General features: G+C 40.7%; 1 protein-coding gene across 2 annotated transcripts in view; it reads right to left on the reverse strand.

Moving 5' to 3' along the window:
- arhgef7a (Rho guanine nucleotide exchange factor (GEF) 7a) overlaps nt 1–24,110 on the reverse strand; it is a 40,693-nt gene that overhangs the window by 3,083 nt on the left and 13,500 nt on the right. Inside the window, exons 4-21 of one of the 2 annotated variants that reach the window (XM_085248923.1) lie at nt 21,920–22,004; nt 21,691–21,824; nt 19,905–20,106; nt 17,703–17,791; nt 16,914–17,008; nt 16,625–16,720; nt 16,252–16,374; nt 13,910–14,048; nt 13,764–13,823; nt 13,504–13,650; nt 13,055–13,141; nt 12,862–12,940; nt 12,635–12,774; nt 10,522–10,743; nt 10,281–10,374; nt 9,883–9,972; nt 9,275–9,454; nt 5,296–5,395 (exon numbers count right to left, since the gene is read on the reverse strand). In XM_085248923.1, coding sequence (XP_085105049.1) covers nt 5,296–5,395; nt 9,275–9,454; nt 9,883–9,972; nt 10,281–10,374; nt 10,522–10,743; nt 12,635–12,774; nt 12,862–12,940; nt 13,055–13,141; nt 13,504–13,650; nt 13,764–13,823; nt 13,910–14,048; nt 16,252–16,374; nt 16,625–16,720; nt 16,914–17,008; nt 17,703–17,791; nt 19,905–20,106; nt 21,691–21,824; nt 21,920–22,004 — 2,162 coding nt within the window. The remainder of the gene's footprint in view (nt 1–5,295; nt 5,396–9,274; nt 9,455–9,882; nt 9,973–10,280; nt 10,375–10,521; nt 10,744–12,634; nt 12,775–12,861; nt 12,941–13,054; nt 13,142–13,503; nt 13,651–13,763; nt 13,824–13,909; nt 14,049–16,251; nt 16,375–16,624; nt 16,721–16,913; nt 17,009–17,702; nt 17,792–19,904; nt 20,107–21,690; nt 21,825–21,919; nt 22,005–24,110) is intronic. The other variant, XM_085248922.1, reaches the window with a different exon arrangement.

A 24,110-nucleotide genomic window follows, 5' to 3' on the forward strand; every position in this document is an offset into this window, starting at 1 on the left:
AAAACGAAAGAAAACCATTAATCAACATATGAACATTACCTCTGAAGTTACAGCGGTTTTATTAGAGACATGGTTAAGCGTTTTGCATTTTGAATAATTTTAAAAAGTTTAAATTTATTCAGTATTGAACAGCAGAAATGAGGTTTTCTTTTCGGAAGAATGTAAAAGGGAAAAAAACAGCGGCTGACAGCCTGTAAACAACAGTAGACTTGTGTAACAAGCAAGCGAATAATGAAGAAAGGGAAACTGTTCTTGAAGTACAGAGAGAGAGAGAGAGAGCTGTGCATCGTGGTGGAAGCAAAACAGTAAAAGTCAGAGTGAATTCATGACGATGTTTATGTGAAGCGTTTGGATCTTCTTCTGCTGCTGGTTCGGTCAATATTGTTTGGAGAGAGATCAAACTAACAGCTTTAGAATCGGCTCATAAAGGGCGTGAACACAAAGCGCGGACCCGCCGACAGATCAGAATCAGCGAGCTGTCGGCTTTCAGCCCCGACCGTGAGAAAGGCGACATCTCACTGATTCTGATCCGCGGGTCGCGCTGTGTGTTTAAGTCTATGTGCAGAATCCGTGTACCTGCTCTCATTTACTGTCTTAACTGTTTGGTGGTTCTTGAAATTTTGTGAGATGTCACCAGAGATTCTGGCATTTCGGGCAAAATAAATTTATATTAAAAAAATCGATTCAGGATTTTAATGAATCGATTTTACGTTATCCAAGCCAGAATCGATTTTAATCGATGAATCGATTATAAAAACCCACCCCTAACGGCTACCATAGTCAGGAGCCTCGCGGAGTAATCTGGGTCCAAAACTCTGTCCTCTTCAGGTCCCAAAGTCAAACGAACACTGCGGCATCACTGAGCATTAAAAACTGTCTAAATTCTTTTATCTTTAATAAAATGATCAGCGTTGCTGCTTTACCAGGTGTAACAATTAAGTTTAACATTCAGGCATCCATGAAAACCGAGCAGAGCTATGAATTAGCAGGAAGTTAGCTCGCTAGTTTCCACCTAAACATGATATAGCAGAGTTCTGACAGGGAGGTTTCTGGAAAAAACAAACAAACATATGGCTCTGCTATCACTTCCAACATTAACGAAGACAGAAAACTAAACAGCAGTGACGTTTGTAGGGTTACTGAAGTTGGACTAGCTGGTATTTAATGAAGTGCTATATGATTGCTAGCGAGCTATGTTAGCATAACATAAACAGTGAAGCTGGAGGATGAACGCTAGCTTTTTTCCACTCAATAAAAGTTAACGTGAGGGTCTGATGGCTAGGGACAAATGCAATCGCATGGCATAATGCTGTAAACGGACCAAATTTCAGTCAGGACTAGGGATGGATACCGATAGGTTCTGACATAAACGGTAGCAACCAGACCGAAAAGCAGCGCACATTTCGGTGCTTTTTTTTCTTGAGATGTCATACACTTTGGATTCTAGCCAATAATTTTACCTTTCCAAGGATAGTAGGTGGGCCCAGGTACGTACGTTCTTTTAGAGCAGAGCTACAGATTAAAAATGCCCAAGGCAAAGCGGTCAAAAGTTTGGCTGTACTTCACAGCAAAAGATGCAAACTCAGCAGCCTGCAACAAGTGCTTTACGGTAATACTGTGCAAAGGAGGTAACACCTCGAATCTGATGAAACACCTGGAAATGCATAGCGTTTTTTTAAAAGCCGAGAAATGCACAGTATTTAATAGCTTGCTGCAAGACCTCACACTGAGCACATCTACTGCTGGTGTGGTGCCTGTTATCAGACCTGGAGTTAGCAACATCCCCCAAGAAACCGAAGAGTAGAGTCGTCAAAGGAGCTTGCAAAGAAAAGCGTCTGGACTTCTTTAAGTTAATTGAAGACGTTTCACCTCTCATCCGAGAAGCTTCTTCAGTTCTAAGGTCAAATGGTGGGGAGTCCCAGATATAAACCTAGTGGGAGTATCCCCCCACAGAGGGACAAAAGGACCCCCTGATGATCCTCTAATCGCCTGAGCCAAGGTGTGAAACTGGGTGTGGGTCCCAATCAGCCAGAGTTTCGGGTGACTTCATTGTGAAACCTGGCCCCACCTTATCATGCGAATTCCTGAGGTCAGATGGCCCAGGATGTGAGTGGGCGTTAAGGCATCTGGGGAGGGAACTCAAAGCTGGATTATAGATGGCAGAGAGTTGGTGTCGTAAACCACCGCCTCTGTTCAAAGATGGTCGCTCACAGTGCCATCTATGTCCACTGTGAGCGACCATCTTTGAACAGAGGTGGTGGTTTACGACACCAATGATTAGAGGATCATTAGGGGGTCCTTTTGTCCCTCTGTGGGGGGATACTCCCACTAGGTTTAGGGAGCTTGCAAAGAAAAGCGTCTGGACTTCTTTAAGTTACTTGAAGACGTTTCACCTCTCATCCAGACGCTTTTCTTTGCAAGTCCAGACGCTTTTCTTTGCAAGCTCCTTTGACTACAATGACCTGGATGACTGAGAACCTTCACAGACGAAGAGTAGAGTCCTGGCCCCTAGCCCTGCCAGTGTAGCAGAAATGATGACGGTTGATTATGGCAGCAGCAGCCGTTCTTCTCTGGTTGAGTAACTTAACGTTATTAAATTAATGCACGTAAGGTGAACTAGCAAACACCATCATAGTTACATGTTGTCTGTCTTCTTGTTTGATAGAGTGATACCATATATACCCCATAGCTGCAGAAAAGGCTAACATTATTATCTTTTTATAAAATAAAAAAAAACAGCTAAACATGAGAGGTTTTAGGACAATGTTTGTGTTTTCCATTGTTTAAGCACCGGTTCCAACCAAAGGAGGTATGGTGTATCAACAGAAAAGGCTAACTTGGTTATCATTTTGCAGAAAAAAGAAACTGCTAAAAATAAAAACACAAGAGGTTTTTGGACAAAGTTTGTGTTTTCCATTCTTTAAGCACCGGTTCAAGCACCGTTTAACCCTTTAAGACCTAGAATAGAACCAGAGCTTATATTATATTTTTACATGCTGTAATGCCATTTTTGGGAACATTTCAAGTTGCTATACATCAATACAACCATTATAGCCCAAATTTTAATAATAGGTATGCATTAAGTGGATAGCAATTACATAAATTGCAAAAAAAGTGCAATAAACTACAAAAAAAATTGAAAATTGTTTTTGTTTCTTTAACATATATTTCTAATTAGAAAAATTTAAGGGGCTTATCAAAACTGTAAATACAAAAAAGTTGCACAAAATAGTTTCCCACCACAGGAAATTTATTTTGAGTGTCTTCATAGTTTTATTTTTATAATACACCAATTTTTATATACTGCAGGAAAAATGAAAATAAATATTATAGTGCAAATTTGCAAAAAAGCAGCATATGCATCAAAATAAACTATTTCCAGCAGTGCAATTTGAGTTCTAAGAATCCCAGAAACGAAACAGTTTTAAAAACACCAGTATATGCTTATGAGGCCCTGATGGTAAAAAACTACATTTCCGCAAAAATGACGTTATTTCCGGTTTCGGGCAGGTAATGGCGGACATGCGATAGTTCGCGCTGACGTCTATTCCAACGTAGGAAGTGTTACGAACAGCTGATCGGATCAGCAAAGCGTGTTTCTGGGATATTATGTTTTTGTTGCTGCAAGCGTTTTTTATGCAGTTTTTGCAAAGCTATATGTGGAAGGAAACTGTGACCTAGGACAAGCTGATGGCATAAGATGTAGATACAACTCCTCCGGTTTCATATGCAAAAAAAATTATTGCGCTAGCTTACGTGGTTGCAGTTCTACAGGAATTTAAAAATAGTTGCGCAAAATGGAGCGTGCCCGCTCCGACCGGTTTTAAAGGGTTAAGCACCGGCACCATTTCAAAAGTACCGGTTTGGCACCGGTATCGGATAAAACCTAAACGATACCCATCCCTAGTCAGGACAACAACTGAGATAATCCATCCACAATACGAGGTTAGTCATTAATATACTGCAACAACATGGGAATAGAGCAGCTGCGAGAGAATTCAGCATGAATCAATCAATTGTACGGAAGTGGAGGAAGCGCAGTTTTTCGCTTTCCTCATATTCCAAAACTTGCTTCATCTCTTCACTATTACTGTCGCCCAATTTGCAGACGATATTGCTTGCAGACAATATTGCTTGCAGACGGTGCGATGCTTTCGACCAAAACAGGCGCAGCTTGATGACACCATCAACATGCGCTATTGCGGCAGAGCGGTATAGTCAAAATCTCTACCTTTGGCCAAATTCATAGTTTCTACGGTATACTGTTTATACCGCCCACCCCTACTGACACATACCCTTATACAACTTATTTTACTCCTCACTAGACTACGGTTATATAAAAAAAAACTGTAACACAACTGTCATTTCAACACAGACCTCAAATGGTGAGGAGAGCCTTCAGCTAGCTCGCAGTAATGACGCAGGGTTCCAACAACAGTTTTCTATATTAGTATGAATCAACTGTGAATCAAGAAATCACTTAAAATAGAACTTGTCAGAAAAAGTGGTCTAAAAGCAACACTTCACACCATTATTTAAAGAAAAACAGATGAGAAACAAAGTCATTGACATCTATCAGTGTTGAAATTGCTACAAAGCCATTTTTGGGACTCCAGTGAACCACGGTGAGAGCCATTATCTACCAATGGAGAAAACTTGGAACACTGGGGCAACCTTCCCAGAGGGAGCCAGCCTACCAAAAGTACTCCACAAGTGCATCAACGACTCATCCAGGAAGTCACAAAACAACCCAGAACAACATCTAAAGAACTGCAGGTCTCCCTCGTTTCTGTTCAGGTCAGAGTTCATGATTCAACAATAAGGAGCTCTCCCTTGGATGTCTCTAAGGAGAAAACCGCTGCTGACCAAAAGTCCAGCCTTAAACCTGATTGAAATGCTTTGGCATGACCTTAAACAGGCTGTTCATGCTTTAATAAACAAACCCTCCAATCTGTCTGAATCAAAACCATTCTTCAAAGAAGACTGGGCCTAAATCCCTTGCTTGAAAGCAGTTCTTGCTGCCCGCGCGTAGCACAAGCAGTTATTAGCCTTTTCCACACAGGGTCAGGTAGGTAAAATTTGATTATCTGAAACAGGTAGGTGTGTCAAATATGCAAAAAGATAAAATAAATAATAATAAAAAAAAAAACAGGAAAGGGGCAAATACTTTTTCCACAGCTCTATAAGCACCGCATACAGAATACAGCAAGGACTAAGCTGAGTATTACAGGATTTAAAGACATTAGGCATAAACCAGGATAGAAGCATGGAAAAGAGAGTCATCCATCATCTTACTTTTCTTCCAAAGTACTTTGTCCATTGCGACTGGGATCCTCCAAAAGTACTTTCTCCTCACCGGGGATGATCACATGGAGCCCTGTTTCCCTTTGTGGCCCTGTTTCAACACAGAACAGCTCTTCAACAGATGATACTTCCGAACGCAGTAAGCCAGTGCAGTCATCTTTGGTAAATGACTTTTCCTTTTTTAAGACCAAAATCCGAATTTTATTGGAATGACACACAGCATCCAAGAGACACAAACACGCACAGCTGGTTGTAGTTGTGTGTTAGTCATGCACAGACCAGTTTTCAGACAGAAGACACAGAGGATAGTGAAAGCAAATGGGAGACACAAAAACAGAGTCATGTGACCATTCGTCATACACCTTGGTAATTTGAAACTAGCAAAGACTTCACCATCTCTCCCAAATGAAACCACATACTTGTTCTGCAAAAACAAAGTCACATGAATGCCAACGTCTACCAAATGACAGATTTATTCAAAACTCATAATACAGCGTTTGGGACTTGAACACTTCAGCAGTGTAGAACAAATACACTGAAGGCGCTGCAGATAAGACATGGCTACATGTGTGAACTGAATACAACATTTGAGCACACAGAGGACAATGTTGGCTAAAGACAGTTAGTCTCGTCACCCTGCCTGTCCCACAGTTCGACTTAGTTTCTTAAACCACAGAATACACCTGTCACAAAATATAGCACATGATATAAGGACAGTGATATTCTTAGCTCAAATACTCATAGAAGATTGAATGGGTTTTTTTCCTTGCTCCAAGATGACTAGTATTTACAGAAAGGGTCATTATGTGCTCTTTAGATTTCAAGTCCACTCTGACAGTATTCTGAGCTGAACAAGTAGTTCACATAGAAATGTTCCTGTATAATCATGATCTCTCTCTCTCTTGCTTGTTTTTCTTTTTAAACCCCTCAATGCTATCAAAACACAGAGGGTGAGCATTTACACCACAAATGAGCATTTACTTTACAGTAACACTGAATACTTAAGTCTACCTTTAGGATTATATCATACACACTCTAGGCAGACGACAAAAAGTACAGAATTTTAACAGATTCTATCCCTCAACCCACCCACTGGCCTGTTACATGATTGTGCAAAAGAACTCAAACACTTCATGTCATAAATTCTGTGTAAACGTTGATACAGACCGAGAAAATTTCAAAAAGAAAACAAACGATTCTTCCAGGGATCATTTTGTAAACATCGGCATACAGAATAAAATATAAATAAATTTTTTAAAAAGGAGCATTTATACCAAATAATAAATACAAGAAGAAGAAGGAAAAAAAAGAGCAGTTCAAACTGTAACATGGACCAATATATTCTATGTCACTTACATTGCTTACTGTAAGAGGATGTCAGCCTGTACTTTTAATATCCAAGACTGGAAAAATACTTCTTCATAAAAATAGTCATTAACGCTAGATAGTATGGGAAGCCTCACAAGCCGGACAACACGAAGGCAAGTCTCGGTAATGAGGCCACAGCATAGGTGCTAGTTTGTTGCAACAACAAAAAAAGAAAAAGAAAGGAAAAAAGAAAGAAAAGGGCTGATGTTTTCAAATGGCATTGAACATCTTTGTGTGGTTGAAATTGTCAGAGCATACAACAAGAGCTACACCCAGAGTTATTAGTTTCATCTGTGATTTTATAACCATCCTCTCCTGTCTGAGAAGCCTGTCAAGCTAGTTGACGTTGAAAGCTAGTAAACATGGCTGACAAGCTGTTCTCCTGGAACATAACGCGACTTCATGACTCAAAGTTGGACGCAAGTAAATGCTTCTTCCCATGAATGAGTGAGATAAGAAAACTGATATCAATTCATGCTTGCAGGGTTAGAGCTGGAGCTGCAACATGTTTAGCCAAAACTAGCATAAAAACCTAGCACAACTTAAAAAAAAGGGGGGGCTGTCAGTCAACAAGCGCCAGTTAGTTGGCTAAAATTAACCTGCTTAATTTTGTTTATTAAAACGGTGACATTTAAAAAGGTCCTAGCTGTTGGATTTATTACCGTTAGACAGAGGCAGACTAGCTCTTCTCGTTCTTTATGCTAAGCTTCAGAGTCATACTGAACGTGGGTGTTATCACTCTTCACACAGAACTTGGCAAGAAATGTAGTGAGTGCATTTCCCCAAATGGTAAGTTGTTTCTTTAACGTATGGGACACATATCCCCCATCAAACGAAGGCGTTCAATTTCTACTATAGGATTGTAACCGTTTTAGCTTGTAGCTCACAGACTGACACCCTTTGCTTGTTTTATATGAAACCTTTTATTTAAATAATTCATTAACTTGAGTATTAAACCATTATATAAATGCAACCCTGTGATACGGACAGAAACATAACTAGACATTAAAGGGGACCAATTAAAATCCTATTCTTATTCCTTGACTCTACTAGAGTGTCTTTGCATGATTATTGCTCATAATAATCCTTATTTAGCTTATACTGGTCCTTTGTGTGGTCTTGACTTTAATCCAAGTTATTTTAGCTCCTCTCCCTTTTAAGCCACCAAATTTCTCCTTATTGGCTGTCTTTACAAACAGAAGATGTATCAAGAAGACCCCTCTCTTTATCGTCATACATCTCGACGTGTTGTTATGTATCCCGAAAAAAGAACAAATGAATGTCAAACTAAGCTTTTAGAGCACTGAATCCTGAAGGCTGAGATTTTGACTTGTATTTCAAAGTTGAAACTGTATATTTAAGAGAAAACTGGGAAAAGCATAATGGATCCACTTTAAGATCAGACTGAGGATCATGCCTTAGAGACTACACTAGGAGTAAACTATCAAAAGGAATAGTAATAAAAGTCACTTCTTCGCTTAAAAAAAAAAATCAAAGGAAAACAAATTATGTCCAATTACTTAATGCCAGCGGTGGTATGTAGTCCTGCAGATAGTCTGTCCCCCCCACCTGATACCAAAGAGCTAGAATTATATTTGCAATGGTCACAAGAGACGTACTAAAACTATCTGTACATCTGCATACTACTATAGGCAAGTCTGAAATTGAGTTTTTTGGTCATTTAGACGGTCAGAACCTTATTATTTATCAGTCTTGGTAGAACGACTTTAATCAAATTAGTAACACCTTACTCAGAGAGTGAAGTGATAATCTTCTCTTTCTGTAGCAGCTATGGACAAAGGACAAAAAAATTGGACTGAATTTGACAAACTATTAGGCGCTGAATATTTAATTAAACCACTGAATATTCAGTTTGGACTGAACACACAAAAGCTATCTGGAATGTTAAATTTCATGCTGTCACGGGTTTGCAACACGGGTATAACTTCATGTTCTGAAAATTCTATTAAACGTCGATAATTTGGATATTGCATTTGCATTCCGTCATATTTTCAGACAGCAGGGGGATATGTGCCTGTACCTGTGTAGCATCTGTGCTATGTTTCAGCATACATACTCTAGAAACACATACTGGAGAGGAGTAGTACATGGTAAATAGAATACAGTCGTTCCTGAAATACATCTGAATATCAGACAGGAAAAGCTCAGTCCCCACTTCTCCCACCCCTGGGTCTCCCTCCCACATATTCCACTCTGAAATCCCTGTACTCTCTCCTGAGAGCTTACCCCATTTATGTTCAAACCAGGGGAGTGGTCACATTCAAGATAAATTAACAATAAATTATCAAACACCTACTGCATGACAACTACAGAAAGAGAGGAGGCACATAAAAGGGGAAATGGCAAAGGCAACAGGGAGATGCCTGAAACATCTTCAAACAAACTGTCGAAAAATAAATAAAACAAATAAATTAACAAAAAAATTGAAAAATCATAATAGAAAATAAATAGATAAATTAAAAAAACCTTTTTTTTTCAAACACATTGAAGAGAAAAGAGGTAAGCAGGCTGTACTTCACTTCACAGCACAGCTTGGCAGTACTGTACGGTCTTCAGTTCTGGTGAGAGATGCAGCTCTTGCGTGGCACTGAGCCCATTCTGTAACTGTGCGTGGTCCAGATGGAGTCATAGTCTGAGTCCTCTGAAAGGTCAGAGGTCAGTTCTGGCCGGGACACGCTGCTACGGCGGCCCGGCGAATCCACGCAGGACTGGTCCACGTCGGCCAGCACGTGGTTGTGCATCAGGTCGGTGCCCTGCCAGGCTGGGTGGAGTGGGCGGGGTTGAGAGTGATGTTGCGAATGCAGGAGGAGGAAATGGTGGTCGAGGAAAGACGAGTGACGGCACAGGGAGGGAGGGAGGAAGGAGGAAGCATACGCAAACACGCAACAAATGGCAAATCATAAAACCAATGGAAGATGCAGGATGAGACGATGGATAAAATTATAGAAAAGCATCAAATAAAAGATGAGGAAAGGATAAACTCAAGGAAAATAATGCCAAAAGTAAAGGAATGGAGGAGAAACAGGAAGAAGAAGAGATACTGTTAGAGGGGTCAGTACAGAATAAAGTTAAAGAAAGGCACTGAGTACAGAATACAGATGCAGCTGCTACAAAGAGAGCAAGATCCAGTATGAACCTCTCTTCTTTCGTTTGTATATCTGGACGGGTAAGAGTTTGTTTTTTTCTTACTAGAGTTAAGAGTCTGCCTGGTTTTGGCGCTGGTGCAGTATGCCTCGATAACTTTCAGGATTTGGGCGTCTTCTTCCAGAGCAGCTGTGCCTGAGAAAGAGACGGTGCCAGGAAAAAGCACATTTAATTCACATGCTAATGTCTTTGTTCTCTCACTATGAAAGAAATAGGAAGACTGATACCGCTTTCTTAGCCGTCTAGTGAGTAAAATGTAGGGAGAGAACAAGCTATTAGTTTAGCAGCACTGTTTAATCTATAAGGAAAAGGAGGTATACACAACAATATGCAGTTTTCCGTAGAGTCAGGCAGCAATTCAGCCATTTCTTAAATGTCATACTATTACTTTTTATGGAGGCAAAAAAGACTAAGCATATGAAAATAAAAGACTTTACACATACTCTTCCTCAAGGCAAATTCCTCTTCAGACTGTTTCCGCTCGGGTTTGCGCTTGGGAAGAAGTTTCTTCACACTCTTAGGACTTTTACTAAGATCCTGCACATGAAGGGCAAACGGTAGAATACTTTATAAACAGGCTATATTAATTTTTAAAAAAGGATCATTATTCATTTCACTAGCACATACAGTTTCTTAGCATTAGGATTATATAGTTTTAACATAAGCAACGTAAATCAGGTTTACCTCCTTGTAACAGAGGGCGGCAGAGGGCCGTAGTGGGGGTGCAGGTCGCAGGCAGCTCAGGCTCCATGGTTTGGGGGTATTTGGTGGTTCCAGTGGGCCCCACATCATGGTGTTGTGAGGTGTCCCATGGGAGGATGGGTGAGGCAGGGTGTGGTAGGTAGGAGCCACTGTCAAGGCCCTGTTCTCACCATGTCGGGATGGGGTGAGAGGGTGAGATGGGAGCTGAGGGGGACGAGAAGCAACAAAGTGAGTGAATTATACAATGAATATGTAGCTTGCAAAGAAGAACAATAACTGTACGGATTTACTCTTCATTTGTTTGGCGCTTACAAAAAGGTGTTTTTGCTGTTTCATACATGAGAATAGCAAACAAGCGTCACAACAAAAAGCAATAAAAATACTAATGTTTAATTTTTACCCCTGTTCCAAATTATCTTCACATGCCTCAGTATCTATCAAGACAATTGTTTACAGTGCAGGACACCCAGGGCGTTCCAGATGTTTCTATAATGTGAGGCAATAAATGCAAGCCATGTTGATTTTCAGAAAATTTCTAGGGGTTATAAATTGAGGGGAGTTGATTAAAAAAGAACAATCAGGTCACGGTCAGAAGCAGATGAATAAGTGAAGGACCTCAGGTCACACATTGTGAGAGTTCAAAAGGATGGCGTGGGCTACAAAGGCCATGACCAAGCTATTGCAGATGCCTGCAGCCACAGCCTAAAAAGATCAGTAATAGGTACAATTCCACACAGTCAAGGTCCAAAGAAATAGTAAACCCAAGATGATGCCCCTTCTCACAAGAAAAGTGTTACGTGAGGCCAACAGTAACCCACATGTCGCAACCAAGGCGAACCTACAGAAAACCGATTTCAAAACAGACACTGCTCTTCGGGAGCAGAGGAGTGGTGAAAGAAAGGTGAAGCGTTCAACCCAAAAATACATTCCCAGCAGGCAAACGCTGAGGTGTGAGTATAATGCACTGGTCTTTGTTTTTCAGCAAATGGGCCTGGAAACCTTGTAAAAGTTGGTGGAGTCATGAAATAGGACTATTATATCTAGATTCTCAATGAAAGCATAAGCCAGGCTACCGAAAAACTTGGACTTGAGCAGCAATGAACCTTCCAATAAGATAACGATTCAAAACACAGAGCCAAATTATTCAAGAAATGACAAAAAAATGGATTTGGAGTGACACACCCAGAGCTTCGGCCTGAACACTACTGAGAGTTTGTTGACAGAGTTACAGGTCATGGGAAGGAACCCCTCAAACCTTAGGAACCTGGAGAAATTAACTAAAGAGGGGTGGGCATAAACATGGTTACTGCGGTCACAATTAAATAATCATGACACCAAACAACTGAGCAGGAAATGTGTAATTCATACTGGACTGAGCACTGCGGACTGAAAAATGTCACGAATAAATGTTCGGTTGATTGTGGGCACAAACTTAAGACACAAAATGCCTCCTTCAAGAAAACTAAATGTTTGCAGCGTCTTATTTTGTGAGGGGTCACCACAGTTCATCACCTGCATTCACCTCACCTTATCCCTAGCATCCTCTTCTGTCACAACAACCCTCTGCATGTCCTCTCCTTTACTACATCCACAAAGCTTCTCTGCAGAAAGTGTGTAGAAAGTTCTTTCCCTCCTGTTTGGCAGCTTCATATTCATATTTGAACCAGATATGGTATATCACGCTTCCATATTGAGTGTCCAGAGATCTACTCCTGGTTGGACATGCTAAAACTCCACTACATACATCTGTGACACAGCCCTATGTATGGCATTTAACTCATTTCACAGTGGTGTCACCAACATGCACAGGGGTACACCAAAAATAGAATTATATCAATTTGTTCTTTCTAAGGATAAATGCTAAATATTATGCATTTTTAAAGTTAATTTCAGTAAATGCAATTGTGTATTGTGGTCAATTCCAGTAAAAGTAATCAGCCACTTCACGTGGGTTTGCATCATCATTTGAGGTGATTATATGTATAATGCACTGTAATTAAAGGGTCACAGTCAGTGAGAAATCAATATATTCTGGGTTTCAATGAATAGAAAGAAAATGATCTACATGTGGGTATGTTAATCACTGAGTTCTGACCGTGTGGCAGGGAACAGTGAGTGGTTTGTGGCTGGGCGCTGTGGCTGCAGTGTGTTTGATTTGTCTGGTCAGGTGTTCCACCCAGTCCTGCAGGTCCTGCTGGTTGGTGCATATCACCAGGAGACGGTCAAACATTGTGCCTGCAGGAACAGGGACAGTATTGTTTAAAGTGTTAATAAAAATCCACAGGAATGAGTCAACATCTTGCTTGTAAAACGTGCCCTTACCATTGAGCTCGAAAGCATTTCTATGGGCTTCGCAATCTTCTAGTTTGGTTACTGTCATGCCTGCCAGGGGCAGTTTTCCCTGGAGAGTGAAATAACCACATCATACACATGACATGCAAGAAAAAATAAAACAAACAAATAATTTTTTTTTAATTTATTTTATATATATATATAAATAAATGAGACTACTGACCTGGAATATGAAGCCACTCATCCTGGGGCTGGCAGACAGCATGAGGAGGATGTGGGGGAAGAGCATGAGGTAACGCTCATTTTTCTCCTAAAGCAGAAAGTGTAGAGAGTATGAGTAAGCATTTCTTTGTACAAATAGGATGCCTTTAGCTTGTATAGCCCACTTCAAAGTCTACAGATGAACAAATGGCTGCAGCAGCAAAGGTTAGGCAGGTATAAACAGTAACTGTTTTTAGCTTTAATTTAAATTTTGCGAGTTTTGGGACACATTTCTTTACCACTAACTTGAACTTTAACAGTAATTATTTTGACTCTTTGCATTGAACTAACTATTTGTACTATGTGTACAAAAGACTACAATTTATGCACTTTAATATTATATTTACAGGAAGCGAATATTGCAGCAGTTTATAGCAGAGCGAAGTATAGATGAAGGAGCCAAATAAATACCTCTGACAGCTGACTCTGGACCAAGACCTGGCTCATGTAGATCACAGAGCCTAAGGTTTTGATGTCATCCCCCTCCCACAGCCGGATGGATTCTGTAAGAATCTGCAGCTCCAGCTCCTTTCGTTTCCGCACCTCCTGGCACTGAGCCTGGCGTGAAAGAGACAGACGGCTGTTTCAAAATCTTTTCTTAAACCACTTCATTTCATAGAAAGTCTGGTTACGTGTTGTGTCTGTCTGGAGAGGAAGCGAGTTCAGCTTACCGACAGACTTTTGAAAGACGACATGCACTTCTGGATGTCTGGTCTGTCTGGGTGATTCTCCTAAAAAGGGCAGGCACGTTGTACATTTAACAAAAAAAGCTAAACACAGGAGCTGAAGAAAAATGGCTATCCAGTGACACACACACCTCCATGTGTCTCTCGAGCTCTTTAAGTAGTGTGGGGTATTTGTCCAGCCTCATAAAGGGTTTACTGAGGCCTGTGGTCAGGGTGAGGATCCCGGGACTGACAGCACCGCGCCCTTCCATAAAATCTCCCAATACATCACTGCAAGAGAACCAAAGACAAACAAAACATTTAAGCTACACCACAAACAGCATCATCACAGGGTCTGCACGCAACACATAAGTTGGCTTTGTTAGTTATTTAATAGTTTTAAGAACCACTGAAGGTCAAACCATCCTAATTGGCATTCTGATTGTGCTGCTCACTCCTGTTACCTTCATAAGGAGGCTTATGGAAGCAGCTAGACCTATTATTTCAATCAATCTGCACATTGTTTTTTTAAAAATCTGACTAATCTGACTGACTATTAATCTCTGGCTTACTTCCACAGCTTGTCTTTTATTCCGTCTTCCTTCTCTCACCCCAACCGGTCACAGCAGATGGCCGCCCCTCCCTGAGTCTGGTTCTGGTTTCTTCCTGTTAAAAGGGAGTTTTTCCTTCCCACTGTCGCCAAAGTGCTTGCTCATAGGGGGTCATATGATTGTTGGGTTTTTCTCTGTGTGTATTATTGTAGAGTCTACCTTACAATATAAAGCGCCTTGAGGCGACTGTTGTTGTGATTTGGCGCTGTATAAATAAAATTAAATTGAAATGAATTCATCAATGCTCTGTAAGAATGTCAGAAAATCTTGACTATTCATCTCACTGTGACTTAAAGCCCAACGTGAGATGTTCACTTAGAGCCATAATTTGTTGAACAAAGATACTTTTTTGGTAATACTGCCTCTGTTCACTACCACAGAGGACTTCATCAAACATAAAACAATGTGTCAATATGTGAATTGCTTTTAGCTTTTTTTAGACACAGTCCTCCACTTTCAAAAGGCTAAAAACACATTTTTATAAAAAAATTTAAAACCCAGTTTTAAAAAACCCACCTCTCATAGCTACCTGTACACCCTGGACAGGTTGCCAAGCTGACACAGGGCTAACACAGAGAGACCATATACAGACAATCACTTGCACTCACAGGCAAAATAAGATTCATCAATTAACCTAACCCCACTACCTGAATGACTACGAGAACCCACCCAGAGAGAACCCCTCCCAGACACGGACACAGGGAGAACATGCAAGCTATACCCTGAAAGCCCCGACCAGATGGTGGAGTCAAACTCAGAACCTTCTTGCAGTGAGGCAACAGTGCTGCCCACTTTATAAAGTCCGTATTTTGTTTTTTAAATTGCTACCCATTTGTCTCATATGGTATAAATTTGAAAATCCTTAGTGAGTTATCACATTCACAAGATTTGTTTTTAGAAAACCTGACCTCTTACCTACACTTTGAGGTCGAAGTCACTGAGTTTCAAATTTGTTCAAGGGTTTTTTAATAGACGCACCTATGATATCAATTTGATATCCTATATCGCCTCATTCGAGTTATTGTGTTCATGTAACGACATTACATCCATCAGGCTCTCAGGCTGAGGGGTAAAATGATAAATAACACACTGCCTTTTCAGCACCTCCATATGGACAACATTTGTTACAATCCATCCAGGCAGTAACGTTAGAAAGCCTATGGACACGTTTAGAATGACGGATAATTCAATAAGTATCTACAAGGCTGACAAACTTCATATTTCAGATGCGACTCAGGTGAGCTTCTACAGCTCACTCGAGATAATCTCTCTCAATTTTCTGTCCTCTAGAGGTCCTCGCAGCTCCTTTAAATTTCATGTTACTAAGACTGCTGAGCAAAATTTACATTCAGCCTATCACCTCCAGATAGAGTTTGTGCTAATGCGTCAGACACATGAGTGAAAGAGAATACTGCACTTCCTCTTCTGTTAAAGCACAATCTGTCCAAACACTGATGGAGCATTAAACTGTTACCTGTGTGGTCATTCTTGTTGTTCTTGGATCTACTTACTTTGCTAATGGCTATCTTCTGGTCACTTGTTTTAATAACTAGCTGACATGCATCAGGTGAAATTAAGCCATCTCACAAACTTAATGGTTCAGTGTGCCCCACCTTAAGCCTCTTACGATGTCCCGTCTGTAATTTACTACTGCAAATACATTAAATTTTAAAAAAAAACACCTCAACAGCAGTGTGTGTAACAATGGAATATCGACTGGACAGTGATGATGACAGTGACAAGCCTAAACAAGAGGAAGCTAAGACCAAATTTAACGTCAACAAGATTTGTTAACACGGTCATTTGTACGACCTGCTGTGCCACGTGTGGGAAAGGCCGACGTCACTGTTTAATGATACTAAATACAGCTGATATGAGCATACCTGTATTGGGTGAGTACATTAACTGCAGAGGGATGGTTCGAGCAGTAACCAACATAGAGAGCCTTCATCTGTGGCATGTGCTTGAGGAAGAAGCTGCCCACCCTTTGTTGGCTTTCTGGAAGCCTAAACAGATAAAAAACAAAAATAAAAAATAGGATCGCAGAAGGTCAAAATACACCTATATTAACTCTCCCACACTAAGAAGAGGCAATATGCACATATGCAGTGTAATTCCGTAAATTTCCATAGTCTAAGTACAGTCTAGCCCAATATCCCTGTAGTACATGCAGCCCAACACTAGATGTCCTTCTGTGTCTTGAGAAACAGTGAAGATGCTGCTGCAGTGGGGCTGTGTGTGCTGGGAGGGACTAACTTGGTGCACTCCTCCAGTGATTGGACGAGCATCTGCTGGAAGGTGCTGATCTCTTCCAGGTTTCCCAGAATCAGAGCCACATCTGAGCTGCTCAGTCTGGAAGAAAAAGTGATGAAGTACGGAGATTGGTAAAAAAAAATGATTCAGTAACACGTACAAGTAAGCCAAGGACTTCTGCCCACTTAGTCCTTTAGATTATGCAAAAAAACAAAAACAAACAATTCACGTGAATTTTATACATTTCAAAAGAACTGCATGTTATGTCGCATTATGTCTAAGTGAGTCATACTTTTCAATATTCTGAAGAGGTCGCAGGTAGTTCATCAGGAGACTCTGAAGGTCCTTGGAATATTCAGTCTCTGTTTCTAAAATGTTCTGTAACACCTAAAAATAAAGGAGAGAAATTAAATTATTATCTATAATAACAGACTTGTTATAGTCATTCAGAACGGCTATAACACTCATTCTGTTAAATATTTATTTGATTGCTTTCTAGTGCACACCAAAATACAAGATTAAAATGTGGATGTAAATACACAGTGTATCAATTATTTTCACAATTTCTGTCAAGGTAATTAATAACACAAGAACAGAAGATGCATACATAATTTGATCTTCAACAATAAATAAATGAATAAAAACATAGCTTTGGGTTCAGTGCTGACCTCCAGCATTACATTTAAAAATGGATTACAATGCAAAATATTTATAACTCCAATAAGGGGCAGTTTTTTTTTAAATAAAATCAGTATTTTTTTTTAAATATTCATTTAATGCAGTCGGTTGTACATAATCAGCCAAAAGACCCACATATACAGATAACCATACACAGAGTAGCTACTATGTGATAAAGATGCAGTGTGATAAAACAATTTTGCCCATCATGTAAGGCAAAATAACTGAGAGGACAGCTTCTTTCAGTGAAGGTCATTAACAGAAGGAAAAAAAGCAAAGACCCACACAAAAACAGGAAGACGTGAAACAAGAAAAGCCAAAGATAGTAACCACAGAGGTGCATGGAGGAAAATAATACTAACAGGAGAAAGCAAAAAAAAAAACTGTTAAGTTGCTTGCTTACCAAATTATAGTACGTCTTGCTGATTGCAGATGTGTCAAAGCCTTTAGGTGGGCTCTTAAGGGTGCCAGACTTGGGGGACACTTGTTTGTCTGCGATCAGAAGGGAAACAAATGATGTGATTGATGCAAGTATACACTGACCCTCAAGCTATTTTGAATTCAATATTACACAAACCACATCAACAAGCCAGTTTGTCTACCCACAGTTTATAAATCACTGCACACTTTATTAAGTACACCGTCACAGCACTAGGTTGGACCCCCTTATCCATTCAGAAGTGCCTTAATTCTTCGTGGCTCAGATTCAAAGTGCTGGAATCATCACAGTTGCTGTAGATTCTAACTGTAGCCTTTGAGTACAGTGAACTCACCGTTATATTTAAGAAACCAGTTTAAGCTGATTTGAGCCTCGCCATATGGCACGTTATCCTGCTGAAAAGCAGCCACGAGGAGATGTGCACATCATAATCATACAAGGATGGATGCATACTTCCATCCATTCCATCCATTCGCTTATCCTTTTCAGGGTCGCGGGGGGCGCTGGAGCCTATCCCAGCGTTCATAGGGCGAAAGGCAGGGTACACCCTGGACAGGTCGCCAGTCTGTCGCAGGGCCAACACACAGGGACAGACAACCATTCACACTCACATTCACACCTAGTGGCAATTTGGATTATCCAATTAACCTATCCCCACAAACTGCATGTCTTTGGACGGTGGGAGGAAGCCGGAGTACCCGGAGAGAACCCACGCAAACACGGGGAGAACATGCAAACTCCACACAGAAAGATCCCGGCCTGATGGTGGAATTGAACTCAGGACCTTCTTGCTGTGCAGTAACAGTGCTAACCACCGTGCCACCGTGCTGCCAGGATGCATACTGTCAGCAACAATAGTCGGTTAGCCTGTAGTGTTTAAATTAAATTACACTCAACTAACCGTGCCTAGGAAAAATTGCCCCCATCGCTACACCATCAGCAGCCTGAAACATTGATACAAGGCAGGATGGATCTATGGTTTCATGCTTTTTTTTGTCCTCATCATCTGAATTTAGCAGCAGAAATCGAGACTCATCTGACCACGCAACATTTCTCTAATCTTATGTTGCAGTTTTCAGCATGTGTGAATTGTAGCCTCAGTTTCCTGTTCGTAGCTGACAATAGTGGCACCCAATGTGGTCTTCTGCTGCTGTAGCCCATTTGCTATAATGTTTGATATGTTGTGAAATGTTACCGTTATCCTCGGTTGTAACATGTGGTTATTTGAGTTATTGTTGCCTTGGTATCAGCTTGAAAGATGCTCCTCTAAAGTGTGGCATCAACAAGACATTTTCTCCGAAAGAACTGTCGCTGACTGGACATTTTCTTTTACAAACCATTCTCTGTAAACCCAAGAGATGGTTGTGTGGGAAAATCCCAGTAGATCAGCAGTTTTTGAAATACTCTGACCAGGCCATCTGGATACCACTAAAAATATAAATTGTTTATACAGAAACCATTGGGCATACATTTATTTATTCCTTACGTAAATAAAGAAAACAACCCAAGCCAATTAACCGCCATGTTTTGGGTCACAGTGCAAGCAGAGTCATTTAAACTCCCACCAAGGTTAAAATATTCGAAATACGAGACACGGTGCACTTCTCTTGGCCTCAAGTTTCCGAACCACAGTTTTAGCTTGTTAAAATGAACCCTTCATGCAGAGAAAGCACATCTTGTGTTACTCGAAAACATCTTCACAGTGGCAGCGCTGTGTCACTGGCATCTCGACACAAGCGGGAAAAACAAAAGACTGCAGCAGATGTGGCACTACATTACTGTCACGGCATCGGGTGGAAAGATGGTGACAAAGGCAGCTGTGAAGCCGTGCAAATGGTTAGCGTGACAGAGATTTCTCTTTAGTATACTATTTTCCACAAAGGTATGCAGGGGCAGGAGATTTATTTAGAAATACGTGGACTGAAGGATGCAACTGCCAATTTTTTATGTTGCAACAAACACAGTGTGATGAATCACTACACTAAGGTATTAATATCTTGGTCTAGTGAGTCCAATTTTGGAAATAGCATGAGTGTCTCTAAATGTGAAATTTGTTTCAGAAATTCAACCAGTTAGTTATTAAAAGCACATCAGGAAGTTCTGCGTCTCCCATAAATTCTTAATCAGACCCTGTTAATCACTCATCAGGTTAGCCGAGGTACTTACCGGAGCCCTTGACCTCACGCACATAGTTGCTAGGAAACCAGCCAGTCTTGCCATTAAGCATCCCTTCCCACCAGCCGCCCTCCTCCTGACGAGTCACGCTGATGAAATCGCCCTTAGCAAAGGTGAGCTCATCCTCGTTGGTCTGCTGGAAGTTGAAACGTGCCTTGACCAGCAGCTGCTGTCCGCTGTTCTCTGACATGTCCTGGTGAAAGAGGCGGGAGCGTCAGCAAGGAGGAGGAGAAGCCAACGGAAATGGAAATAGCATTTGTAACCACTACTATACAGCAAATCTTACCATCTATAACTATTGAAGTCTTTGCTCTGATTTAACTAAAATGTGATAAACTGATTATTGCTATTAATATGTTGTGACAGACAGGCTGACCTGAACTGGTGCAAAATGATGGATTTCAGTAAGAGACAGTTCCTGCAGTAGAAACCTGAAACTTCTACAGTTCTGGTGATAATTTCTGTTCATTAAGTTTCCTACTTCTTAGAAATTTCTGACATAAAATTTAGACACTTGCTGAACAAGTGTCTAAAAAAAGAAAGCTTCTGTGATTTGCCATACCTCGGATGATGAACTTCATTATAAAGGCTACTCTCCTGGCACTGATCAAATTAGGGCTGTTCGATATAACGATATATTTCGGATGACGATATAAAAACGTCTATCGTTTCATTTTACAGTACCGTTTGTTTCGTGGTGTCGCAAAATAAACTGTTTACGGCAATATTTTTTCATGGTTTTGATGGTCACTGTAGTGGCTATATTAATTTCTTAAAGTTCTCTCTTTCTCTTATATTTAATAGAACCACACTACAGACGGACAAGCACCTGTTTTTATGCATCGTCGTTAGCAACAACGATGTTAAAACCATCTCGTGTCCGCTTGTTTATGTTCCACACAAACCTTTCACCATAAAGCTCAAGATCCTGTTGAGACTTTTCAAAATAAACTGAATCACGTGAAAGAGGATGCAGAGTCTTTACGGATGAGAAGCAAAAAAAAGCCGCCAGGTGCTAAAAAATAAAACTTAGACTCAAACGTTAGAACAGGCTTTTCCCCGCAGCACGCCGTGTTATAAATACTCACAAAGAAAACGGTGGCCGTTACAACTTATGTCTAAAAATGTATAGTTTCATGCATCTGTTAAAACACTCGACTCCAGGTACATGACGCCCAGCTGGAAACACTTCATGCAAGTCGAGCTGCCTGAGATTCACAGAATTTACAGAAAATGTTAAATTTTTGTGATTTATATCGCTATCGGACAATAGATGTCTTATATCGGGATATGAGATTTTGGTCATATTGCACAGCCCTAGATCAAATCCCCAAAAACTTCTCTATTCATCATCATCATTATCATCATCAAATACTTTTTAGACTAGATTTTTCTTCCAGGACTATGTTCCCTTTATGCTTTAAAATGGCTTAGGTGTAACTGTACGCCTCTTTCCGTGTATGAGGATGACATGCAAATTTGCTGCTGCCTCCATCTACCCCTGAGTCATTTGCCTGCAGCAAACTCTGCTCAGGCACTATAAAAGCACTTTTCAAAATGGCAGCATGTAATACTGGAGTCATGTGTCTGGACCAGAAACCAGTGAGCAGAAAAAAAGAATAAGAACAGACTGTTTGTGACACATCAGAAGTTCAATGTTAAGTGTTTTATTTATGTTCTCTAGAGTGTTAGAGCTGTAATGATAAATAACATATGCCTTTGACACATATCCACCAAATCTGCGTCAATACGGGTCAGAAGCACGTGTTGACCTTACCAGGCTGCGAAACTGGTTCTGCAGCAGCTTGGAGGATCGGGCCAGTGAAGCCTGAGAGGACAGCGACTCGAACGACTTGATGCGGTGGGCTGAAGAGTGTCGGGCGCACACCGAATCGCTGCCCACACCGATATCTGCGCAAGAGCGGGGAAATATAAATCAGCCTCATGACTACTCCCACATCCATAATGACACTCTCACACACACACACTGCACATTTTTAACTGACCTGCAGTCACTTTATTCAGAGTAACCAAACTGCTGAGCACTTTGGAGAAGTTCAGTCCCAGCAGCAGGTCACTGGCCTCGAATGGCTACGGGTGAGAGACAAAAGAACATGAGCCTGACAGTCGGCCGCAGCGATGACAACACCGAGCAATCAGTCAGTAACAGTCAGCTGAATAATGTACATAACAAACACTATTGCAAAACACAGAGAGGATAAAACTCAAATATTGATGATTTTTCATTATTAGAAGCCAAACCATACAGGATACAGAGTAACACAGAGGCCATTATTTGGCGAGTTAAAACTTTTTTATCTTAAAAGAGATAAAGCATATTTCCCTAACATGACTAGTTATGAGTCCTTAGTAAGATGATATATCAATGCTGTATAAACAATAAACTTGTTCTACTGTTAAAACAGTTCTGCCTAACTCGGCTCGTTTTAGCAGAGTGCCCTCTGGTGGATAAACTATGCAACGACAGCACTCATTACATAGCTGAAGGGTGTTTCTCACATCTCTTTACTTTTTTTTAGATTGTCATTTCACTAGCTGGGACCACATCCTCAATTAGGTTGGACAGCATTCCTAGTAGATAATGGCAGATGGCGTAAGCATGAATTGAAGCCGCAATTTGGGGACTGGTGGTGGCTCCTGAGCAGATCCCCATCTACTAACCGTAATGAGAAGTCAATGAATTGAAAAAGGGAAGCTGGGTGGGACAGAAAAACGAGAACAAACAAGCTGTAGTGCCAGGGGATCATACATAGACAGACAACCAGAAGGGGAGTGTATGAGGTGTAATTATTATCTTATCAGCTGTTATAAATGCAGACACCAACATCGCCAAATAGCTAATATGTGTATTTTTATTATTGTTAGCAAAAATCACAAAAAGATAATAATAATTTTCTTTATATAGAATTATTTTTTTCATTTTCATCCATTCCAGCCATCATTATTCTTAACTGTTGTTTCCCTTCAGGGTCACGGGTGGGCTGGAAGCTCTCCCAGCTCAGTGGCTAAGAGCCAGGAGAGGCTGCTAGTTCGTCACAGGGCGAACACATAGAGACAGACAGCCATTGACATTCACATCTATGGCCTATTTAGAATCACCAGTTAACCTACTTTGCTTGTCTTTAACCTTCGGGAGGAAGCCTGAGTACCCAGAGAGAACTCAGGTAGGCTGAGAGAAAACGCAAACTCCACCGAGCAAGGCTTCAGTCAGCTGGGGGATTTGAACCCACAACCGTCTCTGTGAGGATATGATGCTAACCGCTGCAGTGTCACATCCTTTCATTTTGATCAGTGCGTTTTCGTACATCAACTCCTTAATGTGTGGGCTGCAGTACATTTGTGAAAACGCCTTAAGTGACAGAAACTGCAGACCTTGCATTTAATATACATAAGCAGGGAACATAATGTTGTTTACAACATTTTCAATCAGAATTCCTCAGGCTAGTGTGAAGTCTACTGTGTGAGTGACGTTTACTAAAAAACTAGAGCATCTAACCGTTTTGGAAAATGACATGAACTGAATACGTCTTTGACCTCTTTTGTAATACATCTTTTATTCAATCTGGTAATTTCAAGGAAATACAGATGTAAATGAAACAGAATGAACGTGAGCAGAAGAATCAGAAGACTGATGTGATAAGTATCCCTTATTTGGCTCTTTTCATGGAATTTCGTGACAACAACAACAAAAAGCACTGTCTGTCCCACCACCACCCTGACACTGGCCTCTCTAGTATGAATGGCAGTGACTGTATCTCTGTTGATGACTTAGGCTATCTCTTCCTGTGCAGTGCCTCCAAGTGATTAGTTACTCTCACTTCGGTAGCACAGAGGATGAGCGACTGTGAGATACAAGTCTCTTTCATCTTCCGCTCTGATTGTAGACATGTCCTCAGGGAAAATGTGGATGACTGTTTGAGTGAGTGGTGTGGAACATAGAGTATGTAGGTGTTTGTGTGCTTGTGATTAAAAGCTACAAGACTCGCTGCCACTTCTCTAACATCTTAAGATTCAGTTTTAGACCCTTAAGATTTCTTCTTCAGTTTAAACAACAGCTTTTGCTTCACGGTGAAACATGACGAGTTATGTATATTAAAGATTTTTGCACGGCGATCATTAACATGACTAACGTGACGAGCTCCGACTTGTCTGCTGAGCCTCAGCATCATAGCCAGG

This window comes from Mchenga conophoros, linkage group LG16 (genome assembly GCF_057382185.1).
Source record: "Mchenga conophoros isolate Kocher_MC1m ecotype Shallow Benthic linkage group LG16, M_conophoros_male_GT1.1, whole genome shotgun sequence".
NCBI classification, from domain to species: Eukaryota; Metazoa; Chordata; class Actinopteri; order Cichliformes; family Cichlidae; genus Mchenga; species Mchenga conophoros.